The sequence below is a fragment of the Bos mutus genome, chromosome 25, assembly GCF_027580195.1.
Source record: "Bos mutus isolate GX-2022 chromosome 25, NWIPB_WYAK_1.1, whole genome shotgun sequence".
NCBI lineage: Eukaryota > Metazoa > Chordata > Mammalia > Artiodactyla > Bovidae > Bos > Bos mutus.
In genome coordinates, this window is record NC_091641.1 from 1409487 (window position 1) to 1426660 (window position 17174).

The 17174-nt window shown below is 55.3% G+C and overlaps 1 protein-coding gene and 1 long non-coding RNA gene across 2 annotated transcripts in view; both read right to left on the reverse strand.

Moving 5' to 3' along the window:
• Positions 1–25: 25 nt before the first annotated feature.
• Positions 26–2900, reverse strand: LOC138985535 (uncharacterized). The gene is made up of 3 exons (XR_011462560.1): positions 2688–2900; positions 2388–2497; positions 26–206 (listed from the first exon to the last, which is right to left on the reverse strand). It is a non-coding gene; the product is annotated as an uncharacterized lncRNA (long non-coding RNA).
• A 510-nt stretch (positions 2901–3410) lies between these two features.
• Positions 3411–17174, reverse strand: part of TRRAP (transformation/transcription domain associated protein) — a 90637-nt gene continuing 76873 nt past the window's right edge. The window contains 10 exon segments of the mRNA XM_070362803.1: positions 3411–4384; positions 5605–5799; positions 5882–6085; positions 8398–8582; positions 9722–9939; positions 10635–10860; positions 12807–13068; positions 13805–14004; positions 15497–15587; positions 16947–17111. Coding sequence (XP_070218904.1) covers positions 4100–4384; positions 5605–5799; positions 5882–6085; positions 8398–8582; positions 9722–9939; positions 10635–10860; positions 12807–13068; positions 13805–14004; positions 15497–15587; positions 16947–17111 — 2031 coding nt within the window. The 3' untranslated portion in view covers positions 3411–4099.

Below are 17174 nucleotides of genomic sequence, written 5' to 3' on the forward strand. Positions count from 1 at the left end.
GTGTGCAAAAGAGATTCCAGCTTTTTTTTTTTTTTAAACAAGACAGGAAGCCAGTGGCAAGGGCCTTCTAAAGAAAGGGGCAAACTCACCACTCTAACGGCAGGAGGAGCTGACGGCAGCAAGTTTGGAAAACAGTATGGAGGTTTCTCAACAGACTGAAAATCGAGCTACCATATGAGCCAGCAATTCCACTCCTGGGTTTGTATCTGAAAGAAAGCAGAAACACTAGTTCAAAAAGACACCCCCACCAGTGTTCACAGCAGCATAATTCACAATAGCCAAGACATGGAAGCAACCAAAGCGTTCAACAGATGAATCGATAAAGGAGATGTGGTGTATATGTATGTACATGTGCATGCGTATATACGTACGTGTACACACAGAGTGGAATACTGGGCCATAGAAAGTATTCTGAAGTTCGAAACAACATAGATGGCCTTGGAGGGTATTATTCTAAGTGAAACAAGTTCAAGAAATACAAATACTCTGGTATCACTCACATGTGGAATCTTAAACTAGTGAATGTAACAAAAGGGGAACAGATTCATAGGGAAACCAGTGGAGGGGACGGCAGGGGAGGTGCACGTAGGAGCTGGGGATTAAGAGGACAAAATACTAGGTATTGTGGCTTCCCTGGTGGCTCAGGGGCAAAGAATCCACCTGCCAGTGCAGCAGACGTGGGCCCTGACTCAGGAAGATTCCACATGTCGTGAAGGAGCAACAGCCTGTGCGCCGCAACCACGGAGCCTGTGCCTTAGAGCCCACGTGCCCGTCCTCCACAGAGGAACCACTGCAGTGAGGAGCTAGTGCACCGCAGCTAGAGAGCAGCCCCCGCTCGTGGCAACAGCGAAGACCCAGCACAGCCCCAAATAGAAACCAGATATAAAATAAGCTACAAGGACGTAGTGCACACACAGGGAATATATAGCCAGTATCTTGTAATGACTATAAATGGAATATAACCTTTAAGATTGTGAATCATTACCATACACCTCTAACTTACACTGTACATTAGCTATACTTCAAGTAAATAAAAAATAGTAACTTTGAAAAGAGAGAAGTGATTAACATGAAAGGAAAAAAGAACCAAATAAAAATTCTAGAGCTGAAAAATACATGAAGTAGAAAATTCAGTAGCAAGTCTGATAGCTGACACTGGATTTGGCAATGATTCCTTAGATATGAAACCAAAAAGCACAGGCAACAAAAGAAAAACTAGATAAATTGAACTAAATCAAAATTTAAAACCTGTGCAAGAAAGGACACTATCAACAGAATGAAAAGGCAGCCTGAAGATGTGGAGAAAATACTGAAGTCACGTATCTGATAAGGGTTTAAGATCCAGAATGTATAAAGAACTCCTACAACTTGGTTTTGAATTTACATTTCTTCAAATACAATTCAAATGGTCAGCAAGCTCATGAAAATATGCTCAACCTCACCAACGAGAGAAACGCAAGCCAAACCCACAATGAGGACGAATGGCACTTTACACACCCCTTAGGATGGTTCCTATCAAAAAATAAATGTTTGGGGGACTGGCCTGGCGGTCCAGTGGTTCAGATCCAGGCTTCCATTGGAGCGGGTGCCGGTCGGATCCGTGGTCAGGGAACTCAGATCCCACAGTTTGAAAATACATATTTTTTTCTTAACCAGAAAATAAGTATTGACAGGGATGTGGAGAAAGTGGAACCCTTGTGCACTGTTGGTGGGGATGTAAAATGGTGCAGTTACTGGAAAACTATATGGAGGTTCTTCAAAAACTTAAAAACAGAACTGCCATATAATCCAGAAATTTGTTTTGTATACATTCCCCAAGGAATTGGAAGTGGAAGCTGAATGGGTACTCTGACTCCCCTCAAAACATCCATGTTCATTCCAGCATTTTTTACAATAGCGGAAAGACGAAAGCAAGCCAAGGGTCCAAAGACGTGGTACACACATGCAGCGTACACCCTCATCCAGCCTTGGGAAGGAAGGCCGTTCACACATACACACACACACACATGCAGCATACATCCTTATCCAGCCTTGGAAAGGAAGGCCGTTCTGTCACGGGCTGCACTGCTGTGCTAAGTGAGCCAAGTTGGTCACAAAAGAACAAAGAGCACATGCTTCTACTCACAAGATTCCTGGAGGAGTCAAAAGCAGAGAGATGAAATAGAAGAGCATTTGCCCCAGGCCGGGGGAGAAGCATGGGACTCGGGGTTGATGGGAACAGTTTCTCCTCGGGACGAAGAAAAAGTTCTGCAGGTAACAGCGGCAAGGGCTGCGTAATGATGGGAAGGTACTCAAGGCCACTGAACTGCACGCACAGAGACGGTGGAAATGGCAAATTCTGTCACATGTAGTTTAGAGCTTAAGAAAATCTTACCGATCGTGCTTACCTGGAAACCGTGTTAGGAAAACTGGGCACACCCTGGGGGTGGCTCCCCACACAAGCCCTCTGTCTGACCTTCCTCGCTCCTGGGGACCCGGGTCCCAGCAAAGCCACATTCTTTCAGGAGAGAGAGCAAGAGGCTTCTGGTCACAGAGGTGCTGGCTCAGGGCTGCCAACTCTGGGACGAACTGATGGGCACGGGATGGGCTGGGTCTCTAATGGGGAGAGGCTGGCTTTCCCAGGAACAAGGGTCAGTGCCTGGGGCACAGCACGGGCAAGCCTGGCCTTGAACCTGGGCCCTTCTTACCAGGACGCTGACTCCAGACTCCAAGCAGCGAGGCTGAGAAGCAAACGTTCCCTCCTCCCGAACACTGTCCATGCATCTCTGCGACCACCAGGCTCCACGCCCGCTCCAAGAGGACCGAGGTAACTCAGTGGCTGGTTTCAGCTACGTCCTGACCCCGGATCTGGAGACCCTGCTGCACAGGGAGGGCTGTCAGACAGACGGGCGCCTTCCCCTTCCAGCCTGCTGGCTGTGCAGTGACACCTGTCATTTGAAATACAGGCTCCTGTCATTCCAGAACCCAAGACGCTTGCTCACAAAAACAGCAGAGTACTAGTAAAATACTTACAATCAGCTCCAAATAAAGAATGGGACAGTCTGGTCAGATAGACCAAACCCAGTCCCTCAGGCTCCCTCCGTGTGGGGGCTGGAGTCTAGGCGATGAGGTTCAGTCTGTCCCGCTGATGGGACGGGCCACAGCCGGGGACGAGGCTCCAGGCTGCCGCCTCCAGGCATCTCCCCGTTGCATGCAGGTCACTGGGCCGCAGCCCTGAAACTTGGGAACGGCGCCAAGAGCCCCCTGCGCGTGTTTTCCTGCCTTTGGTCGGGATCAGGACTTCACGCTGGAGGGGCGCGCACCCAAGCCCCGGCCCGGCGCATGTTACGGTCACCGTGGGGCCACCCTGGGGGCAAGGCCCCGCTGGCGCGAGGGGCGGGGGGTGGGGCATACTTCGCAGAAACAACACGTCCTTTGATAAAATATTTATTCTAAAAAATTCACACTGTACAAATTTAGATAGAACGTTCTCAAGGCTCATAAAAATGTGAACAGATTGGAGGTAACAAACAAACCTTCGTTGCTTCTTTTTAAATTAAGAGGGGAAAATGTTTTTTTTCCAGGTACAGTGATAGTAAATATCAAGAAGACAGCCGAAGAGCAGCGGAACAGCAAGCGGAATCGCGCTTGCTCTCCGGCTCTGCGGGCCCCGAGGAATCTGACTCCAAACACAGGGCGGGCAGCCCCCGCCTCTCCATCCACGCCAGCCGTACTGGGAGGTTCTGAGGCTGCTTCCTGCAGCCTGGAAGTCTGTGCTTAGAGAAAACCCAGCACACTGTCTTCATAATTTCCTGTTTCTCTAACAAAGTGGGTTTTCTGTACACTTGTTACAGAGCTCTGTACAAAAGCCTGAAGCTCCTAGGAGGTATCACCTCCGAAAGTTAAAAACGACGACAAGGAAGCGTTTCCTACAGTTCTATCTGTACATTCACACGAGGGAGGAAGTCGATAAAAAAGAATTCACAAAGAGATCCTGGCTTCTCTGAAGGCTGCTTTAAAAGCTGCAGGTTGGTCTCCGCTCCTGCCTGGACTTGCCCGGCCTTCCTGACGCTCAGTCCCCGACCGTCGGGAACCGCCCACCCCACCAACACAGCCGCGCTCACAGCCAAGGGTGCCAGGCGGGGTCCATGCGGCACAGGTTGTCCAGGCTGTTGGCGGCGGCCACCAGGGTGTTGACTTTGCTCTCCCCACCCTCGAACTGGGCGAGGTTGTGCAGGCGGGTCATGATGGCCGTGACGGCCTTCTGAACCAGGGAGACCAGCTGCTGGCTGTCCATGTTCTCGGGCTGCCCGGCGGCTGACAGCGGAGACGACGTGTCCTCCTGCGTCTTCTTGTGCCAGGCAATGATCTCGTCCCGCAGCACGGTTTTCAGGATGCCGTCCACCTGCGGGGTGAGAACGGAAGGATCGCGCTTAACTACCGGCCCAGAGGGCAGCGTCCCAGCAAGGTGCTCTGTTGCGGCAGCCATCGGGGCCTCAGTACCCGGGGCCCACACCTCGGTCACTCTGGTGGCGATGCTGCAGCCAGACACGTGTGATGACCCCTGGGGTTCTAAGAAAGAGGTGGGGGACCCCAGGTCAAGGCACCGTGGAATGGAGTCCTGAGGGAAGGTGGTGGGGGCTGGAGGGGGGCCCGTGGGAGGGGACAGAGGAGGGCTGGGGACCCAGGCCCATCACCTCTGATGGCGGCGCTGGGATGACAGACAGGATGGTGTGATGGCAAGACGGACAGGCTGTGTGCAAACTCTCCTGAACTGGACGCCCAGCCACGGCCCGCTGTCACATCAGAGGCACTGGGGCTGCTTAAATGTGACCCGGACTGACACGCTGAGGGCCTGGCCCCAGCGCAGTGTGCTGGGTGGTCTCTATGTGGATCTAATGCGAAGGCAATTACCCCACTGGGGCTGGAAGGAGCGTGGCCTGAGTGTGGAGAAGCCCAGCTTCCTCCCGTCCACAGCCACTCAGGCCACACTGTTCTTCCAGGTTGTAACAGGTTTTTAAACAGGGTTTCCAATCACGGGCCCCTCTCGGATAACCCCGTCTCCGGAAGTGAGTGTTTCTACAGAACGAGAACACTGTGCTGTATTTCAGGTCTTAACCCTAAGTGGACAAGCGTCATTGCGCTCCCTGCCTAAGTGGGCTCCATGTTCTGACCCGTTTCACAGAGGCCTTCATGGGCCCCGGAGCCGCGCCAACCCCGGTGGGGGCGGGGGGAAGAGAGCAGTCGAACGTCAACAGAGCTCAAAGTCCGTGTTTGCAGTCAGGAGGTGACTCGATGATTTAAAACCTGTTCTGAGTAAATGTTTTGCAAAAGCAACTGGTGTCTGAAGCCTTTTCTAGACACAAACTGCTTATCTGGGAAAAGAGCAATCAGTACAGATGGTCCCGGAAGTCAGAAAAAAGAGACCGGAAGGTGTGTGCTCAGTCTCCAACTGCGAAGAGACAGGCTGGGGGCCAGAGGGACTGGACCAGCACCCCATCTGTCCTCCCGAGCAGGGCGTGTGGCACGGTGCTGTCAGAGCCCCGGCGTGGCCACGGGCGTCCGGCCACGTCGCATCCCCCAGGGCTTCACCACACGCTCCTCCTGGGATGACCCTTGACCCACCTTGAAGTTGGGCTGGGCGAAGCAGCGGGCTACGGCGATCATGGACGCGGTCAAGGGGCCGGAGACGCCGATGGTGGTTAGAAATTCGGAGATGTTGGGTGTGAGGCGGAAAGGGACAGGGCGGTTGGCATCCAAGTCCCCAGTGGCGTCGTTTATGTCAAAGCGGAAGTAGGCCACGTTCAGCTTGCCCGTGTCCTGGAGGTCGGAGGCAGACACTCAGGGGCAGAAGCAGCAGGCGCAGACTGAGAGGGGGGCCCGGCCGCGCCCACCACGTTACCTGTGCGATCTGCAGCATCTCGGGGTTGAGTCTGTTGAGGTGCAGGACGAACTCTGCGAAGCCGATGAGTGCCAGCTGGATGGTGAACATCTTGCGGAAGGTCCAGTAGTCGGTGGCGTTGGGGAAGGTGTGCAGGGCCCACTCCTTGAGCATGCTGCGGGGCACCATGTTGCTCTGAACCTCCTTGAGGATGTCTCGAAGGACCTGGGGGACAGGGAGTTCGGCAAGCAGGTCAGGCGCGGGCTGGCTGAACAGACACCTTGGTGGGGGGGTGGGGTGTGTGGGTGGGGGTGTGTGTGTGGTGCTCAGGGCCGCTGGTAAGGTCCCGGCGTTGGTTCTGGGTATTCCTCAACAGCCTCCTGGGCTGACTGAGCCCAAGAAGTCACCACACACACACACAGCAACACACCGCGTGGGGAAGGGTCTGACGGTGAGTGTGGCCACACTGCATTATCCAAAACATCCTGTTTTCAGCAGAAGGTTATGAGGCACGTGGAGAAGCAGGACGACATACCCAGCAAGGAAAGAAAGTCACCTGTCGTCACTTACATCCAGATCATAGAAAGAGTTCTTAGAATCAATGAAAAAAACAAGTCTTTTTACAAATCACCCAACATAAAAAAAGAACAAACGGGGATTTTCCTGGTGGTCCAGTAGTTAAAAATCCGGCTGCCAATGGAGGGGACAGGGGGTCAATCCCTGATCCGGGAAGATTCCACAGGCCACGGGGCAGCAGAGCCCATGTGTCTCAACTACTGCAGCCATGTCTCTCGAGCCGGGGGTCCACAGCGAGAAGCCAGAGCACGGCGACTGGAGAGCAGACCCTGCTCACCACAGCTAGAGAAAGCCTGAGGAGCAGCGACGACCGGTGTGGCACAGAATTTAAAAAAAATTTATTTAAAAAAGTGAGTAAAGGACTTGAACTGACTTTTCTCCAACGAAAATATGCAAACAGCCAATCAGCAAATGAAAAAATACTCAGTATCACTTGCTACCGACCAAAATAAACTAGCACTTCACACACACTCGGGTGGCTGTAGTCAGAAAGACAGATAATACTAAGTGCTGGCAAGAACGTGGGGAAATCAGAACTCGCGTACATTGCGGTCACTTTGGAAAACAGTCTGTGGCTCCATCAAAATGTTAAACGTGAGAGTTACCAGATAACCCAGCGATTCTACCCTTGGTATATAGATGGCCAAGTGAAATGAGAACACAAATCCACAAAAAAACCTGTACATGCGTGTTCACAGCAGCATTAATCTTAACAGACAAAAGGCATAAACGTCCACCAACTAATAAGTGGGTAAGTTAAACGTGGTCTCTTCATATAAGGAAATAATCAGCAAGAAACAGTACCGACGTGCCACCGAGCGGATGACCTTGAGAACACGCTGCGGAGGGAGCCAGGCACGAAAGAGCACATGCTGTGTGACTCTGCTCACATGATGCGTCCAGAACAAGCAAATTTACAGGCAGTGTAGTAAAAACCGCAAAGGGTAAAGGAGCCGAGTCAGTAACGAAGCAAACTAGGGGAGGAAGACTAAGAAGAGACGTCCGCACCTCCCGCGGGCCCAGGAGGGCCCCGCACCATCCCTGTGCCAGACCCGCGCTCAGCTCCATCTTCACAAAGCGGGAGGGGGCTTCCGATGTAGCCACGTATTTGCAGACAAGGGTCACTGGCTCCCACAGTCCAAGGAACACAGAGACTTGAGAATCCAATCCATTCACTTCCCACCAACACCTCAAAACTGCCATGGTCCACGGAGACCACTGAGCACAGAAGAACCCCACCTGCTTTGCCCGCATGACGGTGGGGGCTGACTCGAGACCCTGCACCCTGAGCATGGCACGGGGCTGAGACGGGCACCCCTGGGCTCTGTCCTGAACCAAGCCCTTTAGGACCCAGATTAATGGGAGACCAGTCCCTGGACAACAGAGGCAGCTTCCGGCCCTGGGGGTCTCTCCCCAGATCCAGGAGGCGCCCTCGGGGAGCCAGGAAGGACCACGGAGGCAGCAGGAGAACCGGCCACAGGGTTGCCTCTTGGTGACACAGAGAACCCTGGACACAGCCTTCTCACCCACGCTCCCCCTGCCCCGCTGCCCCCAGAGCAGGACCCGCAGGTGCAGAGAGACCCTCGGCCCGCCAGCAGGTGCAGCCGGGGCATCCGGGACTCCCGAGGCCACAGAAACGGCTGGCCCGACAGGTTTCCACGTCCCCACATTCTGCATTTTAGCAAGGACACACCACACAGAGACTGTGCGTGACCTGGAGGCCTGGCAGCAAACCTGTGAAGGTGCCCAGGAGGCGGGCGGACAGCCTCACACCGCCTACGCCCCGGCTGCCAACCAAATGAACCTGCCAGGAAGTTCCTTTAAAATTCTAATTTCTGAGCTGTTTTGCGGGAAGGCCTCTGAGCTTCTGCGAGGCTGAATGAAAACATGCCTCTGTCCTGTTGCAGTGAATGGCCCTTGGCCGAGGCGCACGGCCCCACCCTGCGCCCGCCCGCCCGCACCTGGTGGCTGGCCTGCGTCCCGCGCGCCTGCACCGTGGCCAGGCGGTCGTAGTAGCGCGAGATGGGGTTGTCGTGCTCGATGCCCTTCTTGGCACAGCGCTGCTTGTAGATCTCCACCAGCGACAGCGAGGAGGGGTTGTCCTCCACCAGGCGCATCTGCGGAGACACGGCCACCACGCGGGGGACTGAGGAGAGAGGGGAGACGGCGGGTGAGGCGGGGACCGACCAGCAGAGCGCGTCACACATGTGCTCGAACACCCACAGCGCTCTGCAGAGCCGATTTCTCAATTCACTTATTTTGGGGGATTCTGAACTTAAAGGTGAGAGACTTTAGCATTGAAACATGTATAATATCATGTATGAAACGAGTCGCCAGTCCAGGTTCGATGCACGGTACTGGATGCTTGGGGCTGGTGCACTGGGACGACCCAGAGGGAGGGTAGGGGAGGGAGGAGGGTTCAGGATGGGGAACGTGGGTATACCTGTGGCAGATTCATTTCGATATTTGGCAAAACTAATACAATATTGTAAAGTTTAAAAATAAAATAAAAGAAGAGGCTGGATCACAGCTCAGCCATCAGAGAGCTCCGAACAGGACCAGACACCACGCACGGCAACGGACTCCAAACCCGGGTCAACATGAAGGGTGACCACTGTTCTCTCTGGGGCTGGGGAGCCACAGGCACCGCCCCGCCCCACGTGACACGTTCACGATTCACCCACCACCACTCGGTTCTGTAAAGACCTCACCCGAGGTTGCTGGGTGCCGCCTCAATGAGATGTCAGGGGCCTTCCTGGGGCTCCTCGACTCCAAGGCGGGCGCCTCAGGTGGTGCCCAGAGCAGATCAAGAAGTGAAAGTGAAAGTCGCTCAGTCGTGTCCGACTCTTTGTGATCCCATAGATTACACAATCCGTGAAATTCTCCAGGCCAGAATACCAGAGTGGGTGGCTGTTCCCTTCTCCAGGGAATCTTCCCAAACCAGGGATTGAACCAGGGTCTCCTGCATTGCAGGGGAATTCTTTACCAGCTGAGCCACCATAGAAGTCCAAGAAGAGATCAAAGACTGTGCTTAAAAACCATGTGGAGCATGCCACCTGCTCAGCCGACGTCACCAGAGCTTGGGCAGGCTCATGGGCGAGTGGAGACAGCTGTGCGCCCGGTCGGGGCCTGCTTCTCCAGGCGGGTGCTGGTCAGGCGCGTGTCCTGCAGGGGCTGTGCGCCACCAGGGTGTACCCAGAGGTGGCTGCGTGCATACCCGGAGGCGCCACCAGGGCGTACCCAGAGGCGCCAGCAGGGCATACCTGGCGGCGGCCGTGCACGTACCTGTGAAGAACAGGTGCCTCTTGGTGGTCTCCTTCCGCTTCTCCAGGCAGGGGTTGAGCAGGCGCAGCAGCTGCAGCACGCGCTCCTCCCGCCGTGACTCGGTCAGGCAGGCGTCGTTCATGACCAGGTATGGGTAGATTTTGCCGTTGTGCCCGCGGATATAGAGCCTCCTGGCCGCCGTGTTGTGTTTCTGCACAATCTCCACCCGGGGCATGAACCTGCCAAGACGGCGGGCGCTGACACCACGCCACGCGCCCACTCCGCCCCTCTGCTTTGAGAGCAGAGCTTCCCCAGACGACCAGTTGCGCCGAGGGTCTGGCCTCAGCAGTCAGAGGACACCGGGGACCCCAGAAGTGGGAGGACCTGGGCCCTTGGGACAGAGGATCTGCTGCCGATGAGCCGGCCTGGGGCCTGTGCACCCTCGGGGCTCACAGCGGAGGGGCGGTGTGGGGCCCGCACAACCTTGGGGCCGACGGTGGAGGGGAGCGGCAGGGTCCGACTTGGAGGGCCCTGTTAAGGCTCGCCAGTTCCCAGCTCGCTTTACATTTTAAATGGGATGCAACTCGCTTTGCTCTAAAAAATTTTAACATCATTTGATTCTGTTTTGAATACTGTGCTTTCAGAGTATATAAAACACTGCAAAACTCTGCTTCGTCAAGTTCTACAAGCATTCAGAAACGGTTCTTTTGAGAGCAAACACAGGCTTGACTCAGACAAAACATGGAACCCATGGGTTCGCCTGGACATGTGAAAGGTGCCCAAAGACTCCAATCTGAGGGCAGTCCCGTGTCCTCTCCCAGGGGCAGAAGGGAGGGAATCACAGTGTGAACCGCTGACTGGTCTCCCTGGATCATCTCCCGGGCCTCTCCCAGGGGAAGGCGTCGATGACCCCAGGCCGGCCAGGCGCACTCACCGAGCGATCTTGATGTAGTAATGTGTCGGCTTTGGCATCAGAAACTCCCCGGGAATTTCCACCTCGGCTGTCTGTGCCGAGAAGTTGCTCAGAAACCGGCACTTCTCTTCAATGAGGAAGAATTTTGGAAGCTGCTTGGTTTTAGCCTCCAGGATTTTGATCCACTTTTTCAGTTTGGAAATCAGATTGTGAAGCTTCATGGATCCTGGAACACTGAAGTCAAAATCTGCAAAACAGAATATGATTAAGAAACATTTCGGTCACCTGGGTGATTTTCAACTCACTGCACAACTACGACTCCGGCGCGGCCCAGGGAGGAAACAGGCGCGTTTTCTATCTAGTCTGTAATGAAGTGCTGTGGGGGGCAGGACTCCAATAAACAGCACATAAAAATGCCGCCTGGAATAAACGGCGCGGAGCTCTGGGCCTGACACACAGCTGCTCCCACAACTCCACTCGTCATGCCCACGTGTGAGTTTAACTGTGCATGCGTGTCATCAGTTTCACGACAGTCGATGCACTTCTCTCGTGGGGTTTTTCCTCACGGCGTTTCTCCGGCTTTCCTTTACCATCTCACGTGCGGTCCTGTGACTAGCGAGGTGAACATGGGGGAGGCAGGTCTTCGTCCACCGGGACACGGGGCTGCACCTTCTCAACTCGGGGGCAGGAAGCTGTTATCAAGGCCAGGCCTGGTCTTCATGGAACGGGTTTCTATTTGCTGTTAACTTTTATCTTGAAATAAATATTCACAGGAGCACCAAGAAACCTAACAGGGAGGGCCACACACCCCTTCCCAAAACCAAGGCACTGGCACAACCCACGGGGCTGATTCAGACACGTGACCTGTGCGTGTTCTGTGTGCACGTGTGCATCCGTGAGATGCGTGGGGGGCGCCCCGCTGTGTATCCAGGAGGCCCCCGTCCCCCAGCTCTGAGCCATGCCCGCCTCCCCCACACCCGACGCCTGGCCACTGCTGGTCTGTTCTCCATCGTGACCTCACAAAGGCTTCATGACTTAGAAGTGCGTGGCAGGAATCCTTCTGAGAGCAGCTTTCTGCATTCAGCATAATTTCTCTGAAGTTCATCCAAGTTGCCGTGTGTGTCAGTTAACGCCTCTTCATCTGCTTTATGAGCGTGGAAGAGCCACACTGCGTGTCCCTTCTCCTTGGAGGGGCATCTGGGGGACTCGCGTTTGGGGCTGTCGCCACAAAGCGGCCGTCAGCGCTCGGCACAGCGTTCCCACGTGGGTCAGTCTTCCGTCTCCAGACCGACTCTCTGGAGCTGCCTTCCCCCCTGCTCACAGACGTGGAGCTGGAGCCAGGGCTGCGATGCTGCTGTGGGCGGAGGGGCAACCCTCCTGCACTCTCCAGACCAGAACCCAGGATGGACACAGGGTCGGCCCCTGGGGCGTGTCGCCAGAGGGGCTCGATGAGGGCATCTGACGCTCACTGCAGCTGGTGGTGGGTCAGCGCCTCGAGGCTGGCCCTCTTCCAGGTTTTAGCGCCTGTCATTTTTTCACATTAGAATCCAGATGTGTTCCACCTTTAAGGCTCTATTTCAGACTACATTTGGGTGTAGATACAGATACACTTAGTATCACTTCTTCTCAGTAGTATAGGATGGTGTCCACAAGACTTCCATCTCAGACACCTCCGTTTGCTGTGAGGAAGAGACCACACGCGCTCCAGCTCCAGGGGGCGCGGCCTGGCCTGCGTGTGCCCGGGGGTCCCCGACAGGGACTCGGGCTGAGTGAGGGGCACCAAGGGGTCACACAGAGAGGTGGGGCCGGATCCGTGCTCCCGTGGGTCCAGGAAACGCGAGAGTCCCCTCCCAGTCCTGACACCAGAGCCACCACCAGGGGGATCCCTGCCCGTCACCGCGGAGCCAGCACCTTCGGGTCTTACTGCCTCACCTGACCCTGTCCAATCTTCCACAAAAACCTGGCAAGCAGCAGGACTGCGTCCTAAATCCCTGTGTCTACCCCGGCTCCGATTCTTTGACTTTTCCCCTGGAGGGAAGGCCATGCGATCTCGGGGCAGGGGAGTGTCCTGTTTGCTTACAGTCTAACCTGCCCACCCTGTGCTGCGTTCCAGAAAAGCAACGGAGGCGGTTAACTGGGATGGGCAGGACCGAGGAGCAGGGTGAGGGGCCGCTTCCCCGGGTTGGGACTCACCGGTGGTGAACTGGCCCTTCAGCTTCTGGAAGACGGGGTCCTGGGCGGTGGCCTGGGCGCGCCGGGCCAGGGACTCGGAGGCGGCGCTGGAGAACATCGTGGAGACGTTGGACACGTTCTCCAGGCCCACCCCGAACGTGCTCACCAGCTTCTTGACGAAGTTGAGGGTGTGCGGCGTGATCTTGGCGTCCGACACCGCTCCGCTCTTCTCAAACGCTACGGAGTAGCACTTGGCCAGGCCCTGCTGGAGCTGCCTGAGGACCTGGGGGACAGAGACACGGTGGGCTCGTGCAACAGAGCTCTGCACTCGAGCAAGCTGCCCCCTACCCACTGGGCACCCACCCAGCCGGCCCCACCATGGACAAAGCTCTCGGGGCGCCAGAGTGTGCAGAACCAGGGCGGGGGGTACCGTGGACGCTCATGCCATGAGCTGCGTTCTCAACAGCAAGGAACAGCATCCCAAACGTTAACAGAAGAAAAAGACCCACAACCCCACCCTTTGCATCGCGCACACACCCTTCTGTTGTTCAAGGAAAAGCCTATTTCAGATCACGTCCGTGTGCTGTGCACACACACAGAGTAACACAGCACTAACAAGGGGGCCTCTCGGCCAACCAGACAACAAACGCTGATTACTTATCACCACCACTGAGGAGGCGGCCTGAGAACCAGCTCTGGCCCCTGGAGATGATGACCCCTGAGATGACCTTTGCCCACCCCACTGCTCCTTGGCCAGTGGTGGGATTTCAGCAGTTAGATTCGGACAAGTGAACAAAAGAAGCATTTTAAGGGCAGCAATGGCTTCCTTGATGTCGCCTTCGTTTCAAGTTTTCTGCTTCGGCGTTGACGACAGCACCAGGGTGCAGACGTGGAGACTCTGCGGCTCCATCAGCCAGTCCACCCACAGACACACACGAGCGGGGAGCTCGTGTGGACAGGCCGCATCTGCGAGGGCACCCAGACCCACGCCCTCCGTGGCACACAGACCCGCCGCGTACCTCCTCGTGCCAGTTCTCCCGGAACCAGACCATCTGGTCGACGATGCCTTCCAGGGAAGACAGCAGCGTCGGGTGCAGCTCCCGCTGCATGTGCATGATACGGCTGCAGCGCCACATGGGGGCCGTGGCTCTTATGGGCCCTGGATCTGATGCAGAATGGGACTGGTTACCCACTGAACTTGGCTGCTGCTGTCCAGAATCTGAGAGCAACACACACAACGCCAATGTCAGCGCCGAACTGACCGATGGGAGAGTCGGCGCTCCGAGGACCCCCCGGCCAGAGGAACGCTGGTTCCTGCCGGCGCGGGACACACCCCGGGGGCCTCCCGGGGCTGCGAGGCAGGTGCCCTGTCCCGGGGCGCAGTGCAAGCAGAAGGTGCACGGGTGAGGGCGCGAGGCGGGCGTGTGACTGCGGTCCAGGTGGGGGGCGCAGGCTCCCTGGACTCCCTCTAACTGCAGTGAGAGTCTGAGTTTTTTTTTTAAGGTCAGGCAAAATATTTCACAATTCATTCTTTGTATTAGCTCTGAGAATCTAGAAGTGTGCTTTCATCAAGGAAAGCCAAACCACAGATACAAATGACGTTAAAAACAAAGCTCGCTGCTTCGTAAGAAAAGCTACAGAACCCCTGATGCTCTTTTTTTTAAAGCTTCAACTCACTTAGAACAAAAACCCTTAACTTTCAATTGACCCAAACTCCAATCCACCTAGCCAGCCAGGAGGTTGGCACGAAGACCCACCCTACAGAGGACTGGGAGCTGCCACCATCGTCGGGCGGAGGGAGTCACCTTCCTGGAAAGGCTCTGGCCTTGCAGTGAGTGTGTCTACGTACTAAAGACACAGCAAGTAAGCGGTGCTTTGACTGTTTACAGAGCACCATGCTTAGTGGGTAACTGAAACCATTAAGTAGGTTATTTCTCTATGTACCACAGTAATCGTTACAGATTAAAAACCTATTGTGAATAAGTTTTTACCTTTGGTTAAGACTGATTTTTTTCTTTTTCTTTAGGCTATACTGTGTGGAAATGGGATCTTAGTTCCCTGGCCAGGGATCGAACCCGTGACCCCTGCACTGGGAGCTCGAAGCCCTAACCTCTGGACCACCAGAGAAGGCCCAGGTAAGACTGCTTTCTGTGCGGATTCTTCTGGCAGCTGAAGGTGTGATTCCTTGTAACACAGTAAGTGGCATTTGTGCTATTTATCAGAACGCGTTTGTAACTAATGAGTTAAGTTCAACTTTTGTTTTTTGTTTAGTCACTCAGTTGTGTCCACTCTTTGTAACCCCATGGACTGTAGCCAGGTTCCTCTGTCTGTAAGATTTCCCAGACAAGAATACTGGAGTGGGTTGCCATTTCCTCCTCCAGGGCATCTTCCCGACCCAGGGATCGAACCCACAGCTCCTGTCTTGGCAGGCAGATTCTTTACCACTGAAGCCCTGGGTTTCACATATTTTCTCCTACTTATGGATGAGATCACTGGAGTGGATGAACACCTTGTCACACTACGGAGAAGGAGAACCAGCAGCCCCCGGGAGGTCAGGTTTCGTCTTCCCACCCCGGTGTCCTCCCAGCATCTGAACACAGACGGGCCCGCGGGCTGGAGGGGAGCTGCCGGGGCGTGTGCTGGCGACAGTGGGAACCTGGACGCCCTGGGGACCCGCCCCACGGCCTGGCCGCTGCCCCCAGGAGACGTACCGCTCTTGTAGCGCTCCCGCTGCTCTATCTTCAGCGTCAGGTACAGGGTCCGGATGGGGAAGTATACAGCCTGGGGATACACGCGTCCCACCTGCTCAGAGAGAGTCAGTCGTGAGTGGGAAGGGGCCCGCACCTGGCCGGCACCACTGACTTAGCACAGACAGGAGGCCGGACTGAATAGCAAGCCCAACGTCCAGTTTAGCCAGAAAAGACCCAGGCAAGAGCAGCCTGGTGTATTCCATCAGTCTCACCCACCCAAGACTCCTCCTGGCAGAGCAACCTCACTTGTCATCTGATCTAACCTGAGGGGGCAGACACTCAGGTGCCTGCCTCTCAAGCCAGTGACAGAGAACACAAAATGCCAGCCGTCTTCATTCACCAGAACTGAGAGCAGGCTGACGAAGGGGCTCCCTGGCAAGTCACTTCACTCTGTGTAACTGTAGGACGCAGGGGACTGGCCTTTTTCTTTTAGGTAAGAAATGCCAGTTTTGGTCAACTAGAGTTCTACGGCTTCTTCAGAAGGGCTGAGCAGACGTTACCCAGCTTGGCCACTGGCTGCAGGAAGGCTGGCTAATGTATGTTAAGAGATGTCCAGTGAATGATGATACCAAACAGAATCTACGTCTTTGACAGATCAACTCCAGGTGAAGTACCAGTACCCAGGACCACAGCCGCAAGCGCTCAAGGAAGAATGAAACCACTTCTGGGTGCCGTGTAGATGCTGTGCATGAGCGGCGAGCGAGCAGCGTGCCCCAGGTGCTTGGTTACAGGTTCACATGTGAGAGGCTACATACAGGACTCTGTAACTTGATAAAACAAACGCCATCAAAGGCACCAATCCCAGACCAAATGGTATCCACATGTCCCCTGCTCAGGGCTCTCCCCTGCCTCTTGGCCTTTGCGCAAGAGGAGGATAATCTGGAGCAGACCTCAAACACGGGTCATGACAGCCTTTCTACAGGCCCAATCCCCCCAGCCTGCCCCAGTGCCCACGACTGTGAGCCTCCAACAGCGCGGCTGGGCAGCTGGGCCAAGAGCAACAGACCCACAGCCTGCCGAGCTTTCTTCTGGCCTCAGAGCTCCCGGTCCAGCCCGTGACGGGGAGTCAGCCGTGAGCATTGACCAGGCACCCGCGCCCGGTCAGTAACCCGAGTGCTCGCCAGGGACCCTGCATTTTAACAGAAGGCGTACTTTACGTGTATCTTACGTGGCAACGTGTGTAAGAGAAGAAGTCAGCATCCTGACGCCATAAGTCCAGCAGACCACTGCCCGCCAACCCCGCGGTGCTCTGCAACTACTGTCCCCTCTGCTTTACGTCAGGTGACAGCTAACTGCGCACGCCTGCCCATCCATCTTAGTTTCAAAACTCTGAGGGTGCACATTTTCTTTCTTGGAAAAAAGGATGTGAAGGGAAAACACCTTGTGACCAAAGAGGCCCTGCAGGTCCCACCTGGCTAATCAGGTTCAAAAGCAGCTTTCCCTCGGAGCCGACCAGACAGGTGAGCAGCTGCGGGATCCAGGCCAGCCACTGGATGGGCGGCACGCCGATGCAGTACTTGTCCACGGCATCTGCCAGGGTGTTCTTGTCATCGTCAAAACTCAGGAGCCACAGCACCTAAGACAGAAGGGCAGTCAGGGAGCTGAGCCAAAGTCTCCGGTTCCGGTCAGGGGCGTTCCC